At 46.8% G+C, this 18,595-nt stretch overlaps 1 protein-coding gene across 3 annotated transcripts in view; it reads left to right on the forward strand.

The window, feature by feature from the left end:
* Positions 1-18,595, forward strand: part of SEPTIN11 (septin 11) — a 58,530-nt gene that overhangs the window by 32,123 nt on the left and 7,812 nt on the right. For all 3 annotated transcript variants that reach the window (XM_075420831.1, XM_075420833.1, XM_075420832.1), the window contains exons 3-9: positions 1,641-1,836; positions 4,325-4,511; positions 6,777-6,938; positions 8,712-8,808; positions 10,641-10,809; positions 15,520-15,652; positions 16,713-16,900. In XM_075420831.1, coding sequence (XP_075276946.1) covers positions 1,641-1,836; positions 4,325-4,511; positions 6,777-6,938; positions 8,712-8,808; positions 10,641-10,809; positions 15,520-15,652; positions 16,713-16,900 — 1,132 coding nt within the window. The remainder of the gene's footprint in view (positions 1-1,640; positions 1,837-4,324; positions 4,512-6,776; positions 6,939-8,711; positions 8,809-10,640; positions 10,810-15,519; positions 15,653-16,712; positions 16,901-18,595) is intronic.

Below are 18,595 nucleotides of genomic sequence, written 5' to 3' on the forward strand. Positions count from 1 at the left end.
ACCTGCAAATGCCAGAGCTGCACACTGCAGTCCAGGAGGTCTGTCCCAAATCCCAGCATCTCTTCAGCTGGAGCAACTTCAGGACGTTACCTCAGCCCACTCTCTGCTCACAGCATGGGTAGCAGTAGCAGTTTGAGAGTGTAATTGCGAAGCAAAAACTTTTGACTTAAAATAGGATTTAGGCTAATGTTTTCATCCATGTTACTAATTGCACTGGGAATTAGTGAACCTGTAATAGTTTTAAAAGTTGGTATTTAAGCAGTGTGCTATTTTAGATTTTTTAAAACTCTTAATGTATTTCTCTCTTAATTTTTCATTGCCCAAGTTGCACTATGGATTTTTGTGATCTTCTTGAAAAAAGAATGGAAACTGAGCTGAAAAAAAAAAAAGGCACAAAACCACATAGAGAATCAGATGGGGGAATCAAACTGAAAGTTGAGAGAATTTACAACTTTCTTCTGTAAAGAAAGTTATATCAGAACTAGGACTTAGCCTACACGATTAAAAAGAGAATTAAGTATTTCTCAAGAAGAGGTTCTTGCTGTCCTGAATACAGATGTCACTTGTGAGGTGGGGAGGTTGGGGTTTTTCATGCCATCAAGCAGGAGGGAGCCTGCATCGCCAGTCTGGTCATAGCAATGTGAAAACCGTGGGGAACAGCTGAAGACTGCTGGAAGCAAGTGCTTTTATGGGAAAGGAATGGTTATTTGTCTCTATTTCACTGCTAGTGTAGCAAGTCCAGTAACAGTGTTCTAGCAGCAACAGGCATTTGCTGGGTCGTCATGGAAGGAGTCCCTTTCCCCTCTCCGAGAAGGGGGGCTCACTTGGCAAATCTCTAAGTAACTAATCTTAAAACTGATGTGGGTTTATTTTTTAAGTTTTTTTGTCTTATTTGTGTTTTCCCCTCTTCCTTCCCGTTTAGTACCTTTTCTTCAGGGAGTCTCATAAGCTTCAGCTTGTCCTCTCTAATTTCGCCATTTCCCATGGACAACATTAGTAGTAGTACTACTGGAAAAGACTGTGCCTATGTATGTGTGTAAAATAAGCCCCTTTACGTCCCCAAAATAATGAAAAATCCCTGAGATCAGTAGTGCTTAGTATCTCTGGTGATGCCCTTTTTGGTATCCTTGCCTGTGATTGTGGTCCCTTGAAAACCCAACCCACAAATTTCTCTTGCCATTCCCAGCACAGCAGCCTAGCTCTTCACCTGCGGGTGATGACTTTTAGGTCTGAAGCCATTTGGTTTATCGCAGTGTCTGTTAGGGTAGCAGCCTTGGCATAGCAGGGGCTCATTTCAGATTCACATCCCCAGTGTGTGGTCCTTTGATTGGGTATGTCTGCAAGGTGTGCTGCAGAGACCAGCTGCTGTGACCCGCGGAGGAATTAGTTGGAGCCCAGCAGCAGAAGCCAGGGCTGCCACCTCCTAATATCTGCAAAGCCCCTGGTTCAGTCCTGGGGGATTGGTAAAGATGGGGATGGTCTCAAAAGACATCTGTTCCTGAAGGGATTCTTTTGCTTAGCTATGTGCATGTAGCCTAATTCCACTGCTACCCAAGTGGAATAACTCCTTAGCCTGGCAAATGTGCCTGAGAATGAGGAAAAGCAATTGGACCAGACTCATGTTACCTTTGTCTACTCAGGCGAAACTGGCATTGGCAAGTCAACGTTGATGGACACTCTGTTCAACACGAAGTTTGAAAGTGAACCTGCGACACACAACGAGCCTGGCGTGAGATTGAAAGCCAGGAGTTATGAGCTCCAGGAGAGTAATGTCCGTCTGAAGCTGACTATTGTTGACACAGTTGGATTTGGCGATCAAATTAACAAAGATGACAGGTAAGTTTATTTCTGTCAGGAGAAGGAATCCTTGTGCTGATGTGCTCTGAAGGACCTGACCCTGTGTGGGGAGTAGGTCCCTCGCTGTTCCTGAGGGTGTTTCTTCATCCAGATGTGGCAGCTAGCATCACTCGCCCCATGAGAGAGGTAGAAGTGATGAGAAACTGAAGTGAACAGCAAACAGATCAACTAGGCTACAGAGCTGAAGTTGTGTTTCTGCCCTTGTTGTCTCTGTGCAGTTTAGTTGAAGTCTCTGCTTGAGTTGAAACATAAATATTTGAAAGCATGAGTTCACGTTGCAATTATGTTGCATCTTTTAGGGAGCTGGAACTCAGATCATAGTTCCTGTTCACACCATCCTGCAGTGTTCAAGCTGAAGTGGGTTTTACTGGGTGCTGATTTTCATGTTGCGTGCATGAAGTAAATATTCTGGGCAGCCTACGCAGTCGCTTGTGTCCATCCATATGGACTTCTGCTGTAGTGTTAAAACTAATCATTCTGTGATCGTGGCCAATATGCTAATTAATGCATTTCTTATGTCTTGGAGCCATACGTTCTCTTGTTGCTATAATCCCAGCTCACTCTGGAGGGTTGTTTGCGATCCTCTTCTCTGCACCTTGCCAAGTGAGGGGCACACTCGCCAGCAGCACCTGCACTGACCAAAAGCTATTAGGGCACTAGGTAGGTAGACAGCGTGAGCTCTTTGGAAACGCAAGCTTACCATCAAAGTGTCGCCCAGGATCCTTGTTAGCATGGAAACTGAGCAAGTTCTGCTTGCTGTAGATTTTTAAAGAAGATATTAGAACGCTTTATTTCTGTAACGCTTCCTTGCTGCTTGACCTGACACCAAAACGCAGCTGTTGCCCTTGCTTTGCTGCTCCTGCTTCTAACTAACACTGCAAAACCAAAACGGTGAGGGGCACGGGCTGGCTGGGGGGAGAGCTCGGCACGTCAGACGCTGCCATATGCTCTCGGGTGAGAACAAAAGCTGCTCAGAGGAGGAGCAGGTGCTCAGAGCGGGGATGCTCTGCAGCTTGTTACTGCCGGGTCACTTTGCATTTGCTTCATTCGGCAGACAAGAAGAGCCAGCAGTATTGGTGAAGCCCCTCCAACTTCCCTCTCGGGCAGTTGGAGAGAGGGGCCGTCACAGGGCAGCAGGGCTTAGGGAGATCTTTTGTCCTGCTGCTGTGTCTCGACACATATGGCTTCAGTGGGTGGGCTTTTCTCTATGCTCCTGCTTAGAGCCCTCCCAGTCCACTTTTGCTCTGCTTTTTTACGGTGCTTCCTCTAATACAATCTCTCAATGTAAGGCCTTACTGCTTTCTTTGCAACATGCCTCTGTCTGAGGTTTTTGGGAGTCTTCTGGTCAGAGACGGAGTTTCCAAAAGCAAAGAAACCGGAGCAGCAGTCATGTTACAAACCCACTTAGTGATATCCATGATACCCTCTGTGCCTGCAAATTAACAAGCAGTGCTCAGTACTGTCTTATGGGTCTCTGGTGTTGGCAGTCCTCACGCAGCACTGGCTGTCTTCTGCTATAGCTCTTGCTTGGTAAATCAGGCAAGAGTCTGCTCTGCTTCACCAAGGGTTTTGAGCAACTGCTCAAAACAGCTGCGCTGGCATCTGGAGCAGAGGGGCCAGACAAGAGCCTTGCTGGCTGCCTGTCAGAAGGGAGTTACTGGAGGACCTGAAAACTCCTGATGGTCTGTTTTGTCCTCATGACTGCTTTTAAGGGAGGGCATTAACACTGCTGTGAATCCAGGGCTGAAGGCAGTGGTAGTGTTGTCTTGGTGCCTTGGTCTCAGTGCCCTCCTTCGAGAGCTTTCTTGGGCTGGAATTCCGGGGGCTGCTGGAGGGAGGAACAAACTGAAGTTTCCTTTCCAGAAACACAATCTGTTTGTCAAATCAGGGCATGTTACACTACAGCAGCTTTTTTATCTCCAACAAAATGGTCCCATTAAAGTACACAAACAGTGCAGTTGTCTCCTGAGCTTTGCTCACAGGCTTCAATTCCCAAAATGTTCATTTTATCCCTTTGTGAATCTCCCTTCCGTCTTAAGATCACAAATAAGCTTTTGGACAGTTCTGGACAAGATAGGGTAGGTGGCAGTTTGATGTTAAAATTTTCCTGTGTCAGATGATTCTTGGTGACACTGGCAGAGCAGCAGCTCAGACTGTAGTTGGAGAGACTGCAAAATACATTCTTTTTCAGGGTAGCAGCTTTGTATGATTTCCATGCACCTAAAGTCCAGGGTCTCTGCCACTTTATCTTGCTCATATGTCCATGATGCTCTGCCCGTGCACCAAGTGGAAACACACACTTGCAAAGGTTGGCTTTGACTATAGGTTGGCTGGGGAGGGTCCTAAGAGCAGCGCTTGTCCCATAATGTACAGAGCACCAATGAAGCTTCCTGAGACGGATCAGTGACCTGTGTTGTCCCAGCAGTGAATGCCCTGGTTTTCTCTGTGCTGTGTTTTCTTTCTTCAGCTACAAGCCTATAGTAGAATATATCGATGCACAGTTTGAAGCCTACTTGCAAGAAGAGCTGAAGATCAAACGGTCCCTGTTCAATTACCACGACACCAGAATTCATGCCTGCCTATATTTCATTGCACCAACTGGACACTCACTGAAGTCCCTAGACTTGGTCACCATGAAGAAGCTTGACAGTAAGGTACTTGCTGCTCATGTTATGACCCTCTCATGGCCCTGCTAGTGCTTTTGTGATCTTGCTGCTTAGGCTTAGTTAAACCTGCTTGGAAAAATACTGTCTGTTTTTAGCAGCGGGGAATTGCAGAGGTGCCGTGTGAAAACTTTACCTTGGGCTAGCTGCTAGAATGGGTCATGAGTCACTGGTTCATATGCTGCAGAGTTTTATTAAGAGTTTGGGCTCCTACCCTCTTTCAGTCCCATCTTGGGTTGGGAAACTTGACCACTTGCTCCATAGCTGTGCTATGAACTTAGCAATCTGAGAGCAGGAAACTGTATTTACGAGGATGCATTAGGAGACCACTATTTTTTTGCTTTCCTGTGGGTTAACTCAGTGAAGTTTAGTGACAGGCTTGTTCGCAAGTGAAAGATCAATTGGCTGTTAAAAAAGAGAGAAAAGTGTGTTTTCCTCCTTAAATAAATAAATAAAAATGAGAGGTTGAAGTTGAACTCTGCTAGTTCTAGCACTCAGACATGGTTGCCATCTCTCTTTCACTTTGTCCAACAGATTAATTGGGTTCTTGTACAAAACATGATTTGGTAAGTGTGTGAGAGGAGAATTACATCTAAAATACTTCAGATCATCTTACTAATCAATGAAAAACAAATCAAAATGCTGTGTCTGCATGCTCTGACTGCATCCAACTAGACACGGTGGTTTGGTCTTCCGTGGCAAATGTAGTGTTATTCTAACCATGATCTGATGAACAAGCAGAATATGAAGAGATGTTACTTAGCATGTACTTTTTCATTTATCCTCCTGACTAGCTAGATTGAGAACCAAGATTTATTAAACCGTGGTGTTTCACTAGGTACTTAAAAGAAGATTTAATCTCTTTTCTGTTAGGGAAAATAACCAAGGTACACATGTAAAACCCGAGTATTTAAACTGAGCTTTCTGTTTGCTTCTTTACATCATGATTAAGCAATTTAAATCGGTCTACCTTGCACGTTTGGCTCATTGGATCCCGATTCTGCAGAAGATGAATGATGACAGTGGTTGTTTTTTGCCTAGAGTGACCTATCGATCAGGTTTTATGCAGTGGAGAGGGATCCCTGCTCTATTCAACTTACAATAGGTTTATGGAGATTTACCCGAAGTGAGCTAATTGACATTCATGTTCTGTCTTTTGGCAAAAGGGATTTAATAACTCCAGGCCATCCTTCAAACAGAATTAAGTGATGTAATATAAGAGGATTTTCAAGTACTATAGTTAAAATCCCTTTGTATAGGTAATATCAACATCTCCCTCACTACCATTTCTATCTGCTGTTGCAAGGAAAACCAAGTCCTGCAAGATCAAAAGCAGAAATTGTCCATCTGGAGGAAGGAGAAAGGGAAACAAAGCAGGATTCCTTCTCTTAGTGCATTCTTTCCCTCTCCCAGCAAAGCAGAGGCTTCTGCGGTGGTCGCTGTGCATTGATCTGTTCAGCTATACTGAGGGTACAGTGCCATCTCCCCTTGGCTCCTGAACGGTGTTGCTGTTTTGCCATCCTGCTGCCAGTGTTGCAAACAGCCTGACTAGGGACGAGTCAGTAACTTACCTTTCAGTTCTGTGATAACCCCATCATGCAGTGCCTTCGGATGGTTGTCTTAGGGCTGTGCAGGGATAAATCACCCCTAGCCCCGCAGTACAGCAGTGTGTGGGAGCATAAGAGGGCATGCAGGTGGAGGAAGCGTGCCTGTGCTCCTGCCAGCCCCCACCCTGGGTCGCATGGTTGGATATGGACCATCTGCTTCCACCGCCCGTGGTGTAACAGCAGCACTGCTGCCCACCTGGGTGTCCGTGATAACAACACCCAAGCAAACGCCCACGAGAGGCTATTGCCCGAGTGTATCGCTTGCAGTAATACAAACTGCTGCAGTGTGGAGGAGAAGTGCCTAGATGGTAATTTCCTTTTTTTTTTTTTTTTTTGGAACAGCTTGTAATAATCTATGACAGCATTTCCTGTCCAGCCAATTCAGATGAGGAGAGGAATATGGCAGGACAGGAAATAGTGTGTTGCCAAATTGCATTTGACTCATTTTTAAGGCCATCATCGCTGCTGCCTGCAAATCCTAAGGCAGCGGTGCTGTCAGCAGCAGCCCCAGGGAAGGTCTTCTGCTGGGGGGGGCTGTGCCTGGTGGCACTTACAGGCTGTTGTTGCAGGATGCATGCTGCTCTCTGGCCTCTCCCGGTGATGCAATGTGTGCAGTCCTGTATGTGGAGGTGCTGTCTTTGTCTTGCAGGTGAACATCATCCCTATCATTGCCAAGGCTGACACCATTGCAAAGAATGAGTTGCACAAGTTCAAGAGTAAAATCATGAGCGAGCTGGTCAGCAACGGCGTCCAGATCTACCAGTTCCCGACGGATGAAGAGACAGTGGCTGAGATTAATGCCACAATGAGTGTATGTTTTCTGGGGGTTTTGCATGGGCGCACCCTTGATGGTAGGGCACATTGTGCCACATTTCTTTGGGCTCTAAAACTCCAATCTGAGCCCAGAAAACAGGTTGGCCAGAAAGCTTTTGGAGCTGGAGATACCTGTCACACATAGGCTGCTTGGCCTGATATACTTCATTGTCTAACAAACGATTCTCCTCTGAGCATTTTTTTGTATCCTTCCCCTGTTGCAGTATTCCCATCTTGGGAAAGGAAGAGGATGGGAGGCAGGGCCCCGACGCGGTCAGGGCAAAGTTCTGGGGTTTGGGTTTCCTGTCCCAAACGACCACTTGTTGCTTGGGGGGGGTGTGATTCACTTCTGCCTTTGTTTTGCTTTCCGGTGAGAGTGGGGGTGCCGTCAGTGGTGTTCCAGCTCTTGGCAGGGCCAGTGACCATCAGCGGCAAGGGCTCTGGCTTTCACCTCCTTCTCCTTCCTCTAGCGATAGGGGTGGGATTTGAGGGCAAACAGGGCAGGGGTAGAACAAACGTGTTAGTGGGGTTTACAGAGGGGAAACAACTGTTTCCCATGGGCCTGACTGGGAACGCAAGGGGAAGAACCTGAGCTCAGGGTTTCTGGCAGTGATGTGCTTCATGGCAGTGCTCACAGGGCCCTTGGGTGGCTTTAGCAGTGTATGTAACGCCCAAGAGGATGTACCAACCCCAAAGCAAGTGCAAGGACAGTTTTTACGTGGAATGGAGGCATCAGGATTAAGCCATTTCCTTGCAACTTGAAGGCTTTTGTGAGTTTCCCTGCACAACTGCTTGTAGATGGGCAGTTCTCATTGATATCCAGCTGGATGTCAGACCCTCTCCAAATCTCTGTATTGCCCTTTTTCCCTGTTTGTGTTGTGCTCTCAGCAGGGAGAAGCTGGCACAGAGAAGGGACATGGCTCTGCCAGGGTGCAGCATGTATAGTGTGTGTTTTGCCTTCCTTCAGTGCAGCCCAGCTGCTGGGAAACTCCTATGTCAGTTAATCACCTCTCCTCTGCCACTTGGCTTCTTCCCCTCCCCCCCAGCCTGTGACCACGGCTTGGCCAACAGAGGACCCGCTCCCAGAGCTTGCACCCAGCCCTTTTGGGTGCTGGTTAAGGCAGGGAGAGCACCGCGGGGGTGGGCTGGAAGCAGAGGCTGGCTCTCTCCTGGCAGCAGCCACAGGTCTGGGAGTAGATCCCAGATTGTCGCCACCACACCCGCGGAGAGACTGGGACGTAGCAGAGCTCAGAGAGACTGGGACGTAGCAGAGCTCGGTGACTCAGATGTGTCGGCCCAGGGCTGGGTTGACTCTGCTCTTCCCCTTGCTCACGGCTTTGCTGTTTTTAGCAGGAAGCATTAGCAGTTATTTCTAGAAGCAGAAACCCCCTGAATTTTTAGCCTACTTTCCTTGGGAGGATGTACTTTATTTTCTTTTTTTGTTGTTCAACAGTTATTGTTCCTCAGTGTTCAAATTCAATTCCAGTTTTGTAAAATGACTACTGTGCTTAAGATAGTCATGCTTTGGAATGACATGAAAAATATGTACATCTCTTGTATTTTTAGGACTTCAGAATTTTGGACCTTAAGTTTGAGCAGGTTTCTCATCCAGACCATCCTGTTGCTCTTTCTAAAACACCAGATGATTTGCAAAGGCATTTAAGCAACTTCAATCAAGCTCAGCTGCCACAGTAAACAGCTTTCTTCAGAAACAATCCCTGGCAAGGCAACAAAGGAAATCCCTAACCTCATTGTCCCTTTCCTTTTGTAGGTCCACCTTCCTTTTGCTGTAGTTGGCAGCACTGAAGAAGTGAAGATTGGCAATAAGATGGCAAAAGCCAGGCAGTACCCCTGGGGTGTCGTGCAGGGTATGTTACCAAAAGCACAAATAAGACCTTATCATCCTGTCTCATTCTGGTGAAAGGAGCATTGATCTCTGGATGGCCCGTATCAAAATCTGTCTTGACAAAGCAAGATCACAGCTCGAAGATTTCTCCTTAAAATCAGGGCTTTGCAACCTAGATTTAGGCAAGGAGGGAGGTTTGGTGGCAGAGTGGTGACGTCAACCTAGCTGTTGGCTTTGGGGAAGAGCAGGGTAACGTTACTAGGAGATATTAAATAAAACAAGATAACGTTACTAGGAGATGTTAAATAACTAGCTTGAAAACTGAAAACTTGAATCGCCATTTTCTGTTCCTTATGCTTTACTGCCAGCAAAAAATCATGAGTAACGTGGAAGGCTTGGGCAGCTGAGTCATTCAATCTGGACCTTGCAGACAAGCCTGAATGCAAATATGTAGCTGGGGGCTTTTCCAGAAAGGTCAGCATGTGCTCTGCCCTCTCAACTTGAAGTGGGAGCAGAACTCATTCAACACTGACTACTTGGTACGTTTTGTCCTGATATTGTACACTGTGGACGTGCAGCTTAAGTATACAATCCCCCATGAAGTCAACCAAAGGCTCCTTTCTGTTGGAGACCTGAGTTTGGTTAGGACTGTGTTTGCAACCCAGGCTGTACTGAAGCTGCCAAAGATAGGGCTGGTCCTTGCTTTCCCAACCAGCACTGAGAAGTACAGGGTTGGGATGGTGGTGGTCTGCTTGTGGCTTCAGCTATGTATCCAATTGGAGAATGGCCCAGCAAGCTGCAAGGGAACATTCGCAGGGCAATTTTGCAAAAATCACACAGTTTTTCTCAATAGTACAAGCTGACCCTTCAGGCTTGGTGTCTTCAGCTGTGTACAACAGAGGATAATACTGGGAATAACTCGCGATTAGGAAGCAAGCTGATATGTTTGAGAAGTCTTGGACTTGACACATATCCTGCTGGGTTCTTGCTGTTCCCAGGAGACTAGAACCAGATAGTCAGAGATGTAGTTGGGTATCAGACTTTGAAGATCTGGCCCTGAACTGTCCCTGTGCAGAGACAGCTGGTCTCGTCTGAAGGGGAGCAGCTGGAGTGCTTTGCTGTGTCCCCGGAGGCAGAGATGCCTGCTGCTTGCCATTGCTTCCGAAAGAGAGAACTTGTACCCCTTGTCTTTAAGCATACCCAAGCTGTTGCCCACACTGAAGCGTGCACCCTCTGGCCGCAGGCCCTTTGCAGGCTGAACAGCTTGCTCACCCAGGGGCTGATGGTGGCACGCCAGACCCTGCTCTGAATAGATGTTGTTATCGGGAAGCTGTGTTACACAGTTTGTGTCCTGCCTCCCTTCAGTGCCAGGAGCAGGGGTTTAGGGCTCCTTCTAAAGGTTAGCTGGCATGGAAAGGGTGCAGCATCTCTGGTGGGTTCTCCTCATAACCTTTCCTTTCACCACTGCTACAAACTGCAACTTTGTTGCCTGAGTGGGCCACTGTCCCTGACTTGGATTTAGACTGGATTTGAGTGGGAAGTGAAATTCTGCGTGCCAATGGATTGTCACCTTGCTGGCGCAGAAATGCACGGAGAGACAGGAGCTCTCTGACAGATGGGCAACACAGAGATCTTGCAAATCCAGTGAAGGGCCTGGAACTGTTGCCCGTGTGTTGACGTGGGACCGTTTTGCCCCCAGTTCAGCAAGGCATTTTGGTGCAGGCTGACCTGGAATTCTGCTTGTGTGCCTGAAGAACTCTCAGACTTGCTAAACTGGGGCCCGGGTCCAGCAAAAGGGGGGACCTGGCTCCCAGGTTTAACATTCTGTCTATGAATGGTCTGTCTTTTTTGCAGTTGAAAATGAAAATCACTGTGACTTTGTGAAGCTGCGGGAGATGCTGATCCGAGTGAACATGGAAGACTTGAGAGAGCAGACGCACACCCGACACTACGAGCTGTACAGGCGCTGCAAACTTGAAGAGATGGGATTCAAGGACACGGATCCAGATAGCAAGCCTTTCAGGTAGGAAAGTGTAACTCAGGCCTTGTACAACCAGAGAGATTGGAGGTTTTGGAGTTGCTGATGTTTGCAAGAACCAGGGAGAGAATAGTCATGGTCACTTACAGCTGCTGAGATCTAAAGTGTGGCAGGGGAGGAAATCTTGTGTGATGCAATCTTGCCCTCAGGGCCTAGGATTTGTGCAGGAGAAGCACAGGCAAAGCTTGGGAGGTCAAGAAAACAAATTTTTGTCTTAACATTTTGAAAATGTCTTCAACCCTGCAGCAGGGCCATACAGGTTTTTTAGAGCCTGCAAAATGTCACCAGGGTGCTTGAAGGTGATGTGTTTTGAGGGCAAAATATGGCCCATTTCTGATCAACCTGGAAAGTGTAGGAAGGAGAAACATGTGTCCATGGATCTATCTGCACCCTGCTGCTGAAGTTGTATGCATTTTCTTTGTGCATGAGCATCCCTTGCTCTGCCGTGTCAAGTATAAACTGCTGGCTCTCACTCACAAGTGCATGCCTTTCAGTCTGTCTCCATGTTATATCTCAGCCAGTATGAAAAACTGTTGAAAGGATTGATTTCTAAATGCTCCTCCTGCCCCTCAGTGTGGAGAGCAGTTCCTCACTGGATTCTTCAAACTGATTTTGCTGTCCATGTTTGAAGCTGTCCATTGCTCTGCGTGGCTGGGAGGCTGCTGTAGCGCTGAGCCTGTCATGGGTATCACTGCTGTTTCCTGGTTGCTTGTTGTCCTCAGCATCACGAAAGGGGGCATGTTTTTGCAAGACAGTGAGAGAGTTGGTGGTAATGTGCAGTCAGGGCTTGTAGGCATGTCTGACTGGGAGCGGTTAACATGAGTTAACTGCTCGCATTGTCGACTTGTCATTTTTTTCAAGCTGGGAGAATCTCATTTTGAGGTTGGGAAGTTGAATTTGTTGTTTTCCCCCCTCTGCACTTGCTGTTGCTTTCCTAAAACCTGTGAACTGTCCAGTCTTAAGTGAAGCTTATGCTTCTCTTCCTACTGGCAGTACTGTGAGCTTCTTCATTCAATGAGTGAATCTGTTGAATAGTGGGTTTGTTAATCACTGCAGAAATTCCTCCTGACACTTCTTGCCTTTGGAGAAGGGCAGGTTTTGAGATGGTCAGGTGATACAGTTGTGCCCACTTTCCTCCACTGCAGACTCAAATGTGTTTTGCAGCCAGCTTGCTCTGCTGCAAGTTAGGGCCGCGTACAATTGCTGGGCTTGAGAAGTGCAGCTGTGCCCATGCTGAGATGAAGGTGGCTCCTGTGTTGAGGTATAACTGGTTACCAAAGGGGAGATCCCGGGATAAATGTTCTTGTTGACCCTCCTAGAGCTTTTCACAGCTGGTCCAAGGTGTGCTGTGAAGAGGGTGCTGTGGTCTGATGCTTGAGGTTTGGCTTATTACTAAACACAGAGTTTATGTTGTCAGAAAGCTTTGTTGGTCTGAAGCCCAAGCCATTAGCCAGGGACAACAGCTGTGTGGGAATTTGAGAGGGAGTGTTTGTTTCTCCTTTCGTTTCCTGTTTCCCACTCCTCCCCAACTTTTCCCCAATAATTGCACCCGCTGCCTTAGCAGCATCCCACGCTCCTCTCTGCCCCAGGGGAAGGGAGTCGGAGTAAAATGTGCATCAGCGTGGGTTTACCCCCGTAGCACATCTGCAGATCACCAGGGATGTGTTTTATCTCTGATCCTCAACAGGGGAAGGCCAGGTGGGCTGCAGCGCAGAAGGCAGAGTTGGGGGCCTTGTGTTCATGTTTCTGGTAAGCAGCACTCCGTGATGAGCCGAGCAATATTTGCACTGTGACTCGGAGTTTGCGTCATTTCAGGGATTTATTTGTGACTTGCTGAGTTTGTGCAGCTGCATTTCTTCTGCAGCACAGAAACTCTGCTGGAATCAGTCAAACCCAGTTCTGTTACTAAGTCCAAGAGTGAAGCTTTATTGGATTTCCTTTCTGGAGAGCAATGGCTTAAGATGGGCTCAGCCCTTCCCTTGGAGGAATCTGAGGAATTTCCATTGCTTCCTGTACACGAGGCCTCTTTTGACCAAGCTATAAGTAGAAAGGAAATGAAAATGTACAGAATTTCTCCATCTGGTACGTGCTAGTGTTCAGAACAGTTCGCTCTGGGTGCCGCCTCCCTCCAATAAACAAACAAAACCCATGATCCCAAGCTGTTTGGCTGAGGCTGATGTATATCTGAAATGAGGAAAACAGTAGAATTGGTTCTTTCTGTTCTTCCTTCTGAGACCAGGGATCAAAAGCATGCCTTTCCCCAGGGTCTGGGCCCTGGGAGCCACAGAGACTGCCTCTCTTCAGCCAGTTTCCATCAGCCAGGACTAGGGAGCCTTTTGTAAATCTTGGGGAGAGCAGGGCAATGACCCCAGCAAACCACTGGTGCTGTGTAGGCGCTTGTGTGAGGTGTGAAAAAGGGAGGCTGGCGGTGGTTGAGACGCCCACCTTGCTGGCAGAAGTCCCACTACTCGTCCAAGCTGCAGGAGGTGAGGAGGGAGCACCAGTGCCCCTGTAGGCTTCTGCTGTGTGAAATGGGGTCTTCGGTTCAAAGGAAACACTTCTGCTGCCCTGCGTCTGTTGTGGACAAGTTTCTCTGCTGGTCCAGTTAATTTTCTCAAAATACTTTTCTTAAAAGAATATTATTTGCAAGGGTATCACTCAGTGTGTGGGTGTGCGTTAGGGAATCAAGTTACACTTGTAATCTAGGTTCATATGTTTGTATACTTAAAAAGAAAATTCCTTTTTCATCTTTGTCTGTGAGAAGCTGCAGGGATCCCAGTTGGTTTGGACTGTTATTCCTTAGGGCTGTAAGTGGGGGTTTTTTTGGTGGTTTTGGTTTTTTTTTCATATGCAGCCTGGAGTTGCCAGGCCAGTTTATCCAAGAACTTCACTTCTCTGGAAATCAGAGTGATTTCAGTAAAGCTTGCTGGCTTTAAGTTAGTGGTAAGGGTTTTAAGCTTGAAGCTGGGATTACCATTGAACCTGGGACAACTTAACAGCAAGCCCCTGCCAGCGTTTTCCTGCTTGCCCATCAGCTGGCATTGTGTTTTTGAAAATGAGCTTTGCACAAATTTGTTTGCAGTGCAGGATTCAATTAGCGGTGTGCAGAGTTTTCCGTTTCAGTCCGTAAGGCTCTGCTGCTCCCTAGTACAATGTGTCACTAATTGCAGATACAGTTTTTGCTCACTGAGCAGCGAAGGCTAATCTGCCCTCAGGGTTTGCCTAGGCTCTAGGCAGACCCTTCAGAAAGGCTCGTGAATTTAAGTGTCAGTGTCCACAGTCAGAGGATTAAATCCAAGACTGAATTTTAGGGAGGTTTTGATTCAAGTCTCCTGATCTTTATCTGATGTGAGTGGTCTGGTTCTTCATTTAGTTAAGAATCCAGAAATGCTTCTTGCCCTGTTCTCCCATGGAAAGATTTTTGTCATTTTTAGAATCAGCATTTTTGCTTCAATGTGTGGGAAGCTGGTGTGGTCAGCTGGAATTGTGTGATTCCTCTAGGGTGGCCAGTGCTGTGCAAGAGCAGCTCTGGGCATCCTGTCTGGGGAGTATTTTAGGAGGCAACTCAAGTGCCTGTCAACTAGCAGTGTAAAACCCACGACTTGGGTTTATCTGTCAAGTTTTCTTGCCCAGCTCAATGCCCCCCTCCAAAAAAGACCCAGACAACAAAACCACACAACAAAAAGGTCAGCAAACGCTATACCACGTGCCGCATAAGGCAAAAGCTTGTCTTTAATGGGATTAAGATGTTCCACTAGCCCAGCGGTTAGTGTTCCTTAGGCGCATGAATGCAATGTATCTGTGTGACATCAGTGGAGTTTTCGTTTAAAAAATGCATTTTCAAAAAAGCATCTTGGGGGAAATAGTTATCATTCCCACTCTATCATTATGGCTGAAATATCCAAATCCATTTAAGGAATAATATGAAGAGGAATTTGGTGTCCAGGGTTCCTAAGAGGCTCTGAAAATCTCAGAGGTGCGTGCACAACATATTTTGTGTCCCAAATCTTTGCTGCGGTATCTCAGTGCTGGGGAAATAAAGGAATGCCAAGAAGTAGAGGGAGAATAAAGGAATGAAGGAATCCAGTAATGTGGTTATTTGGAAGAAGAATGCTGCTGCTCCCATGGCAGCTAAAGGAGAAAGAGAGGTCTCCCAACGTGGCTTTATCTAAATAAAGCCCCTGATCTGAATCCATTAGCAAGGAGTAGTGAAAATTAGTTTTGCTCTGTGTCAGTGTCATGCTTAATGAGCTACATAAAGCCAGATTTCGCGCTCTGATATGCTCGTGTCTGCTCCACAAATTTTGCACTTCAAGTTAAGAGATTCAGGACAAACAGTGGAAGAAGTGAGGAGGTGTGACTCTGAGGGATCACAAGCCATGTGAGCATCAGGGATTGCTCTAGATGCTTACATAGTGGCTGCTTGTTTTTGAGGACAGTCGTCCTGCCTGTTAAGTGATCCACAGGATCCTGAACGGTGTGCTCGTTTTTTTCCTTGCCAGTTTGTCTCCCACTGTTGCCACCTAGCAAGCCAGGACTGGTTTTGGTGGGGACGTTCATGCCTGTGTTGTAGTCGGGGACTTCTGACAATGTTCTTTGACGAGAAAATGTGGTAAGATCACCGAAGGCTTGGAAGCACAGGGCTGTGCTTGAAACACACCTCTGACTGTTTCTTTTTTTCTGTATTTTTAACAGTCTTCAAGAGACCTATGAAGCAAAGAGGAATGAATTCCTGGGTGAACTCCAGAAGAAGGAGGACGAAATGAGGCAGATGTTTGTCATGCGAGTCAAGGAGAAGGAAGCAGAGTTGAAAGAAGCAGAGAAAGATGTGAGTATGTTGTAACTCGGAGGACTGTGTGTGAGAGTTTAGGCTGGGGCTTTTCCAAGAGAGCGCTGACAAGGTGAGCATCCAAATCCCAACATCAAGCCTGCAAAGGTGCTTGCTGTGCGTAAACATCCTCAGGAAGCAGATACAAACTCAGTTCCCAGTCCTGCCGTGGACGTGTGGTGTCACCTCATCATGCAAGTCCTCTACCGGTTTTCTGTGCCTGGAAAATGGAGCAGGAGTATTCCCTGGTTTTGGGCAGCCGGAGGAGGATATATACTCTGGAGCGAGCGTGAGATGCTGCAGTGTGACAGTAATGGTGTCTGCGGCTACATACTCCACAGAAATGTCAGCCTTGCTGTGCCATGGGAGTCATCTCTGCTCTCTCACCTTTTCAGTCCCACCCAAAGCAGAGAATATGTTTGCTACTCTTAAGTAATGTTGACTTGCAGAGGATCTTCAGCTGTGGTACAGCCAGCACTGCCCTTTAGCAGTTGCACCTTTCTGGAGACTCCGGTGAGTAGATAAGGACTTCCCAGAAGGCAGCAAGTCCCACTCAGCATAGTTGTAGAGGGATGTGACTGAGCTCTTTGAGAGCTGCCCTACCATGATTTGCTCAGTGTCTGTAGGTCAGCACTGATTACTGTGGGGCAGAAAGCGTAGATGTCCTGCTAGGGGAGGGAGCTGTTTCTCGGGCATCGTGGAGGAGCGTGTACTTCGACAGAGGTACAGAGAAGAGTATTGCCCTGAATGGCCATGTTTTATTGCTTTGCACAAGCATGAGAGAGTCCATTAGGTACAAAGCAATGAGGGATGGAACATAGGGGTTTGGAAGTGCCCAGGGACCTGCTGTAATCCTGCAGCAACTTTAATTCCCACCATCTGTGTGTATGTTAATTGCAGGGCTTTTCTCACAAAGTCAGGCATGCTTGGGATAGGCCAATGACTCGTTATTAATGAAGTGAGGCCTCAGTGCCAGCAGAACTGCTTCAGGCGTCGTTACCAGTAATTGGGGTGAAACATTCTTCTCTTCCTGTCCAATTCTCATTCTCTGTCCCGGCAGCTTCACGAAAAGTTTGACCATCTAAAGAGGACTCACCAAGAAGAGAAGAAAAAAGTGGAAGACAAAAAGAAGGAACTTGAGGAAGAGCTGAACAACTTTCAAAAGAAGAAGGCAGCAGCTCAGTTATTACAGTCACAGGCTCAGCAGGCAGGTTCTCAACAAACCAAGAAAGACAAGGACAAGAAAAAGTAAGCAGATGTCACCCATGTCCTTTGTAGGGCTTATTACAGTTTGGGAGGTTGTTTTTCTTTCTTGCTGCATGTTTGTATTTGCTTTTCCCCATTACCAGACTGGAAACTGGGCTTTTATTAGCCTGATCAAATAAAGTATTTTTTTCTAAAGGGTGGGCCAGGGACATGATCTTAATTTTTCTCTAAAAGAGTACCTTCAAATTTGATGTTGAAGTCTGACTAGTATGAGAGAGCAGTTGGATAGTGGAGGTTTGACCTGTGATATGGCCAGCATCTTCTGGGACAGCTCTGGGATGTTCTGGACTCAGATTTATCTGCCTGAGCTGAAGTTGTTAAGGGGGTCTCTACCCGTCCTTTCTTTAACCCAAGAGTAGCCTCCAGTTCCCATTCCTTAAGGTTATAGTTGTAAGTAGATTAGAAACCAAAACAACCATGTTATTTTCACATGGGAAATGCTAGTGCCAAAAGTGAATACTTGGAAGCTGGCTTTAAAGACAAGAAATTTCAGGTGTGTTTTTTTAAAAATCAAAATACTATGGTACTGTAATTGCAGGTAAATGGCATTTATGGTTGTATCAAGTTGACATAATAAGCTAAGAAACCCATACCTTTTGGTAAAGGTAATGGCACTGTTTTCTACTATTTTATATTCATATACTGGGAGTGTAATCCTGTACTCTGAGATTCCAGCATCTTAGTAGGCACCAAGTTTATCTGTGGACAGTCTGTCCCATGGTTAGTATTTGAAGGCAGGATTTTCAGAAGTGCTCAGTTTGGACCTAACTGCTTCCATTGAAACTGGAGGAACGTTGCCATTAACTGGGGCTCAGAGTTAAGTCACTGCACAGCTCCGCTGAAAACCTTGAGCTCGACATCGATCCAGATTGACATAGCCTCCTTCTTGCAGCCTATACTTGGAGATGGCTATGTTTAGCTTGCTATTAGTGCAAGAGATCCCTATTTATTACATTATACTGGCTACTTCACCATGCTTTAAAAGCCAGAGCACAAGGTCCGCTTAGATGTGGTGTGTACAGTGAAGCCAGACAAACCTTGCAGAGGTGGAATAGACTGTGCATGGCTTGTTTGCATAGTGCAGCAAGACAGGTGCCTGTAACAGGGGCTGCACTGAGGCCTCCTGTCATAATTTCCATCTGCTTTTTCCATATCCAGTAAGGGAATACTCATGCAAGCCCTTTCTGGGTCATCTGTGATAAGGGCACTAGTCGATAAATGCAATTGGGAAAGCTGTAAAGATGGTGATGCAACAAATCTCACTGGAAAGCGCTGCTTTAACCCACACACAAAAACGACACTTTCGCGCTTCTCTTAGCAGCCCATAGTGAAGAGGTGCATTCCTTAATAGCCTCTGGCAGAGTAACCCTCTCGATTTAACACTAAGCTGTCGCTGTTGGAAGAACCAAAATACTAGTGAGGATGTGGTATAGACACGTTTGTCTCCCTTGCTAACCTGTGAACTTCAGCCAGGTCTGAGCTGTCTTACAGCGTGAGCCTGTGAGGTTCTGGTGTATGGCATATGTATTAGTCTATTTTTATACTTCGGGTCGTTACGCTGATGCTCACTGCATGTCCCCTGTCTCTGCTGCCGGTTCAGTACACATCATTTGTCGCTTCTGCCCCTGGCTTCCGCGGGGAAGGTGGGGAGGGCCTAAGGCTAGTTCCTCCGCTGAT

This window comes from Opisthocomus hoazin, chromosome 5 (genome assembly GCF_030867145.1).
Source record: "Opisthocomus hoazin isolate bOpiHoa1 chromosome 5, bOpiHoa1.hap1, whole genome shotgun sequence".
NCBI classification, from domain to species: domain Eukaryota; kingdom Metazoa; phylum Chordata; class Aves; order Opisthocomiformes; family Opisthocomidae; genus Opisthocomus; species Opisthocomus hoazin.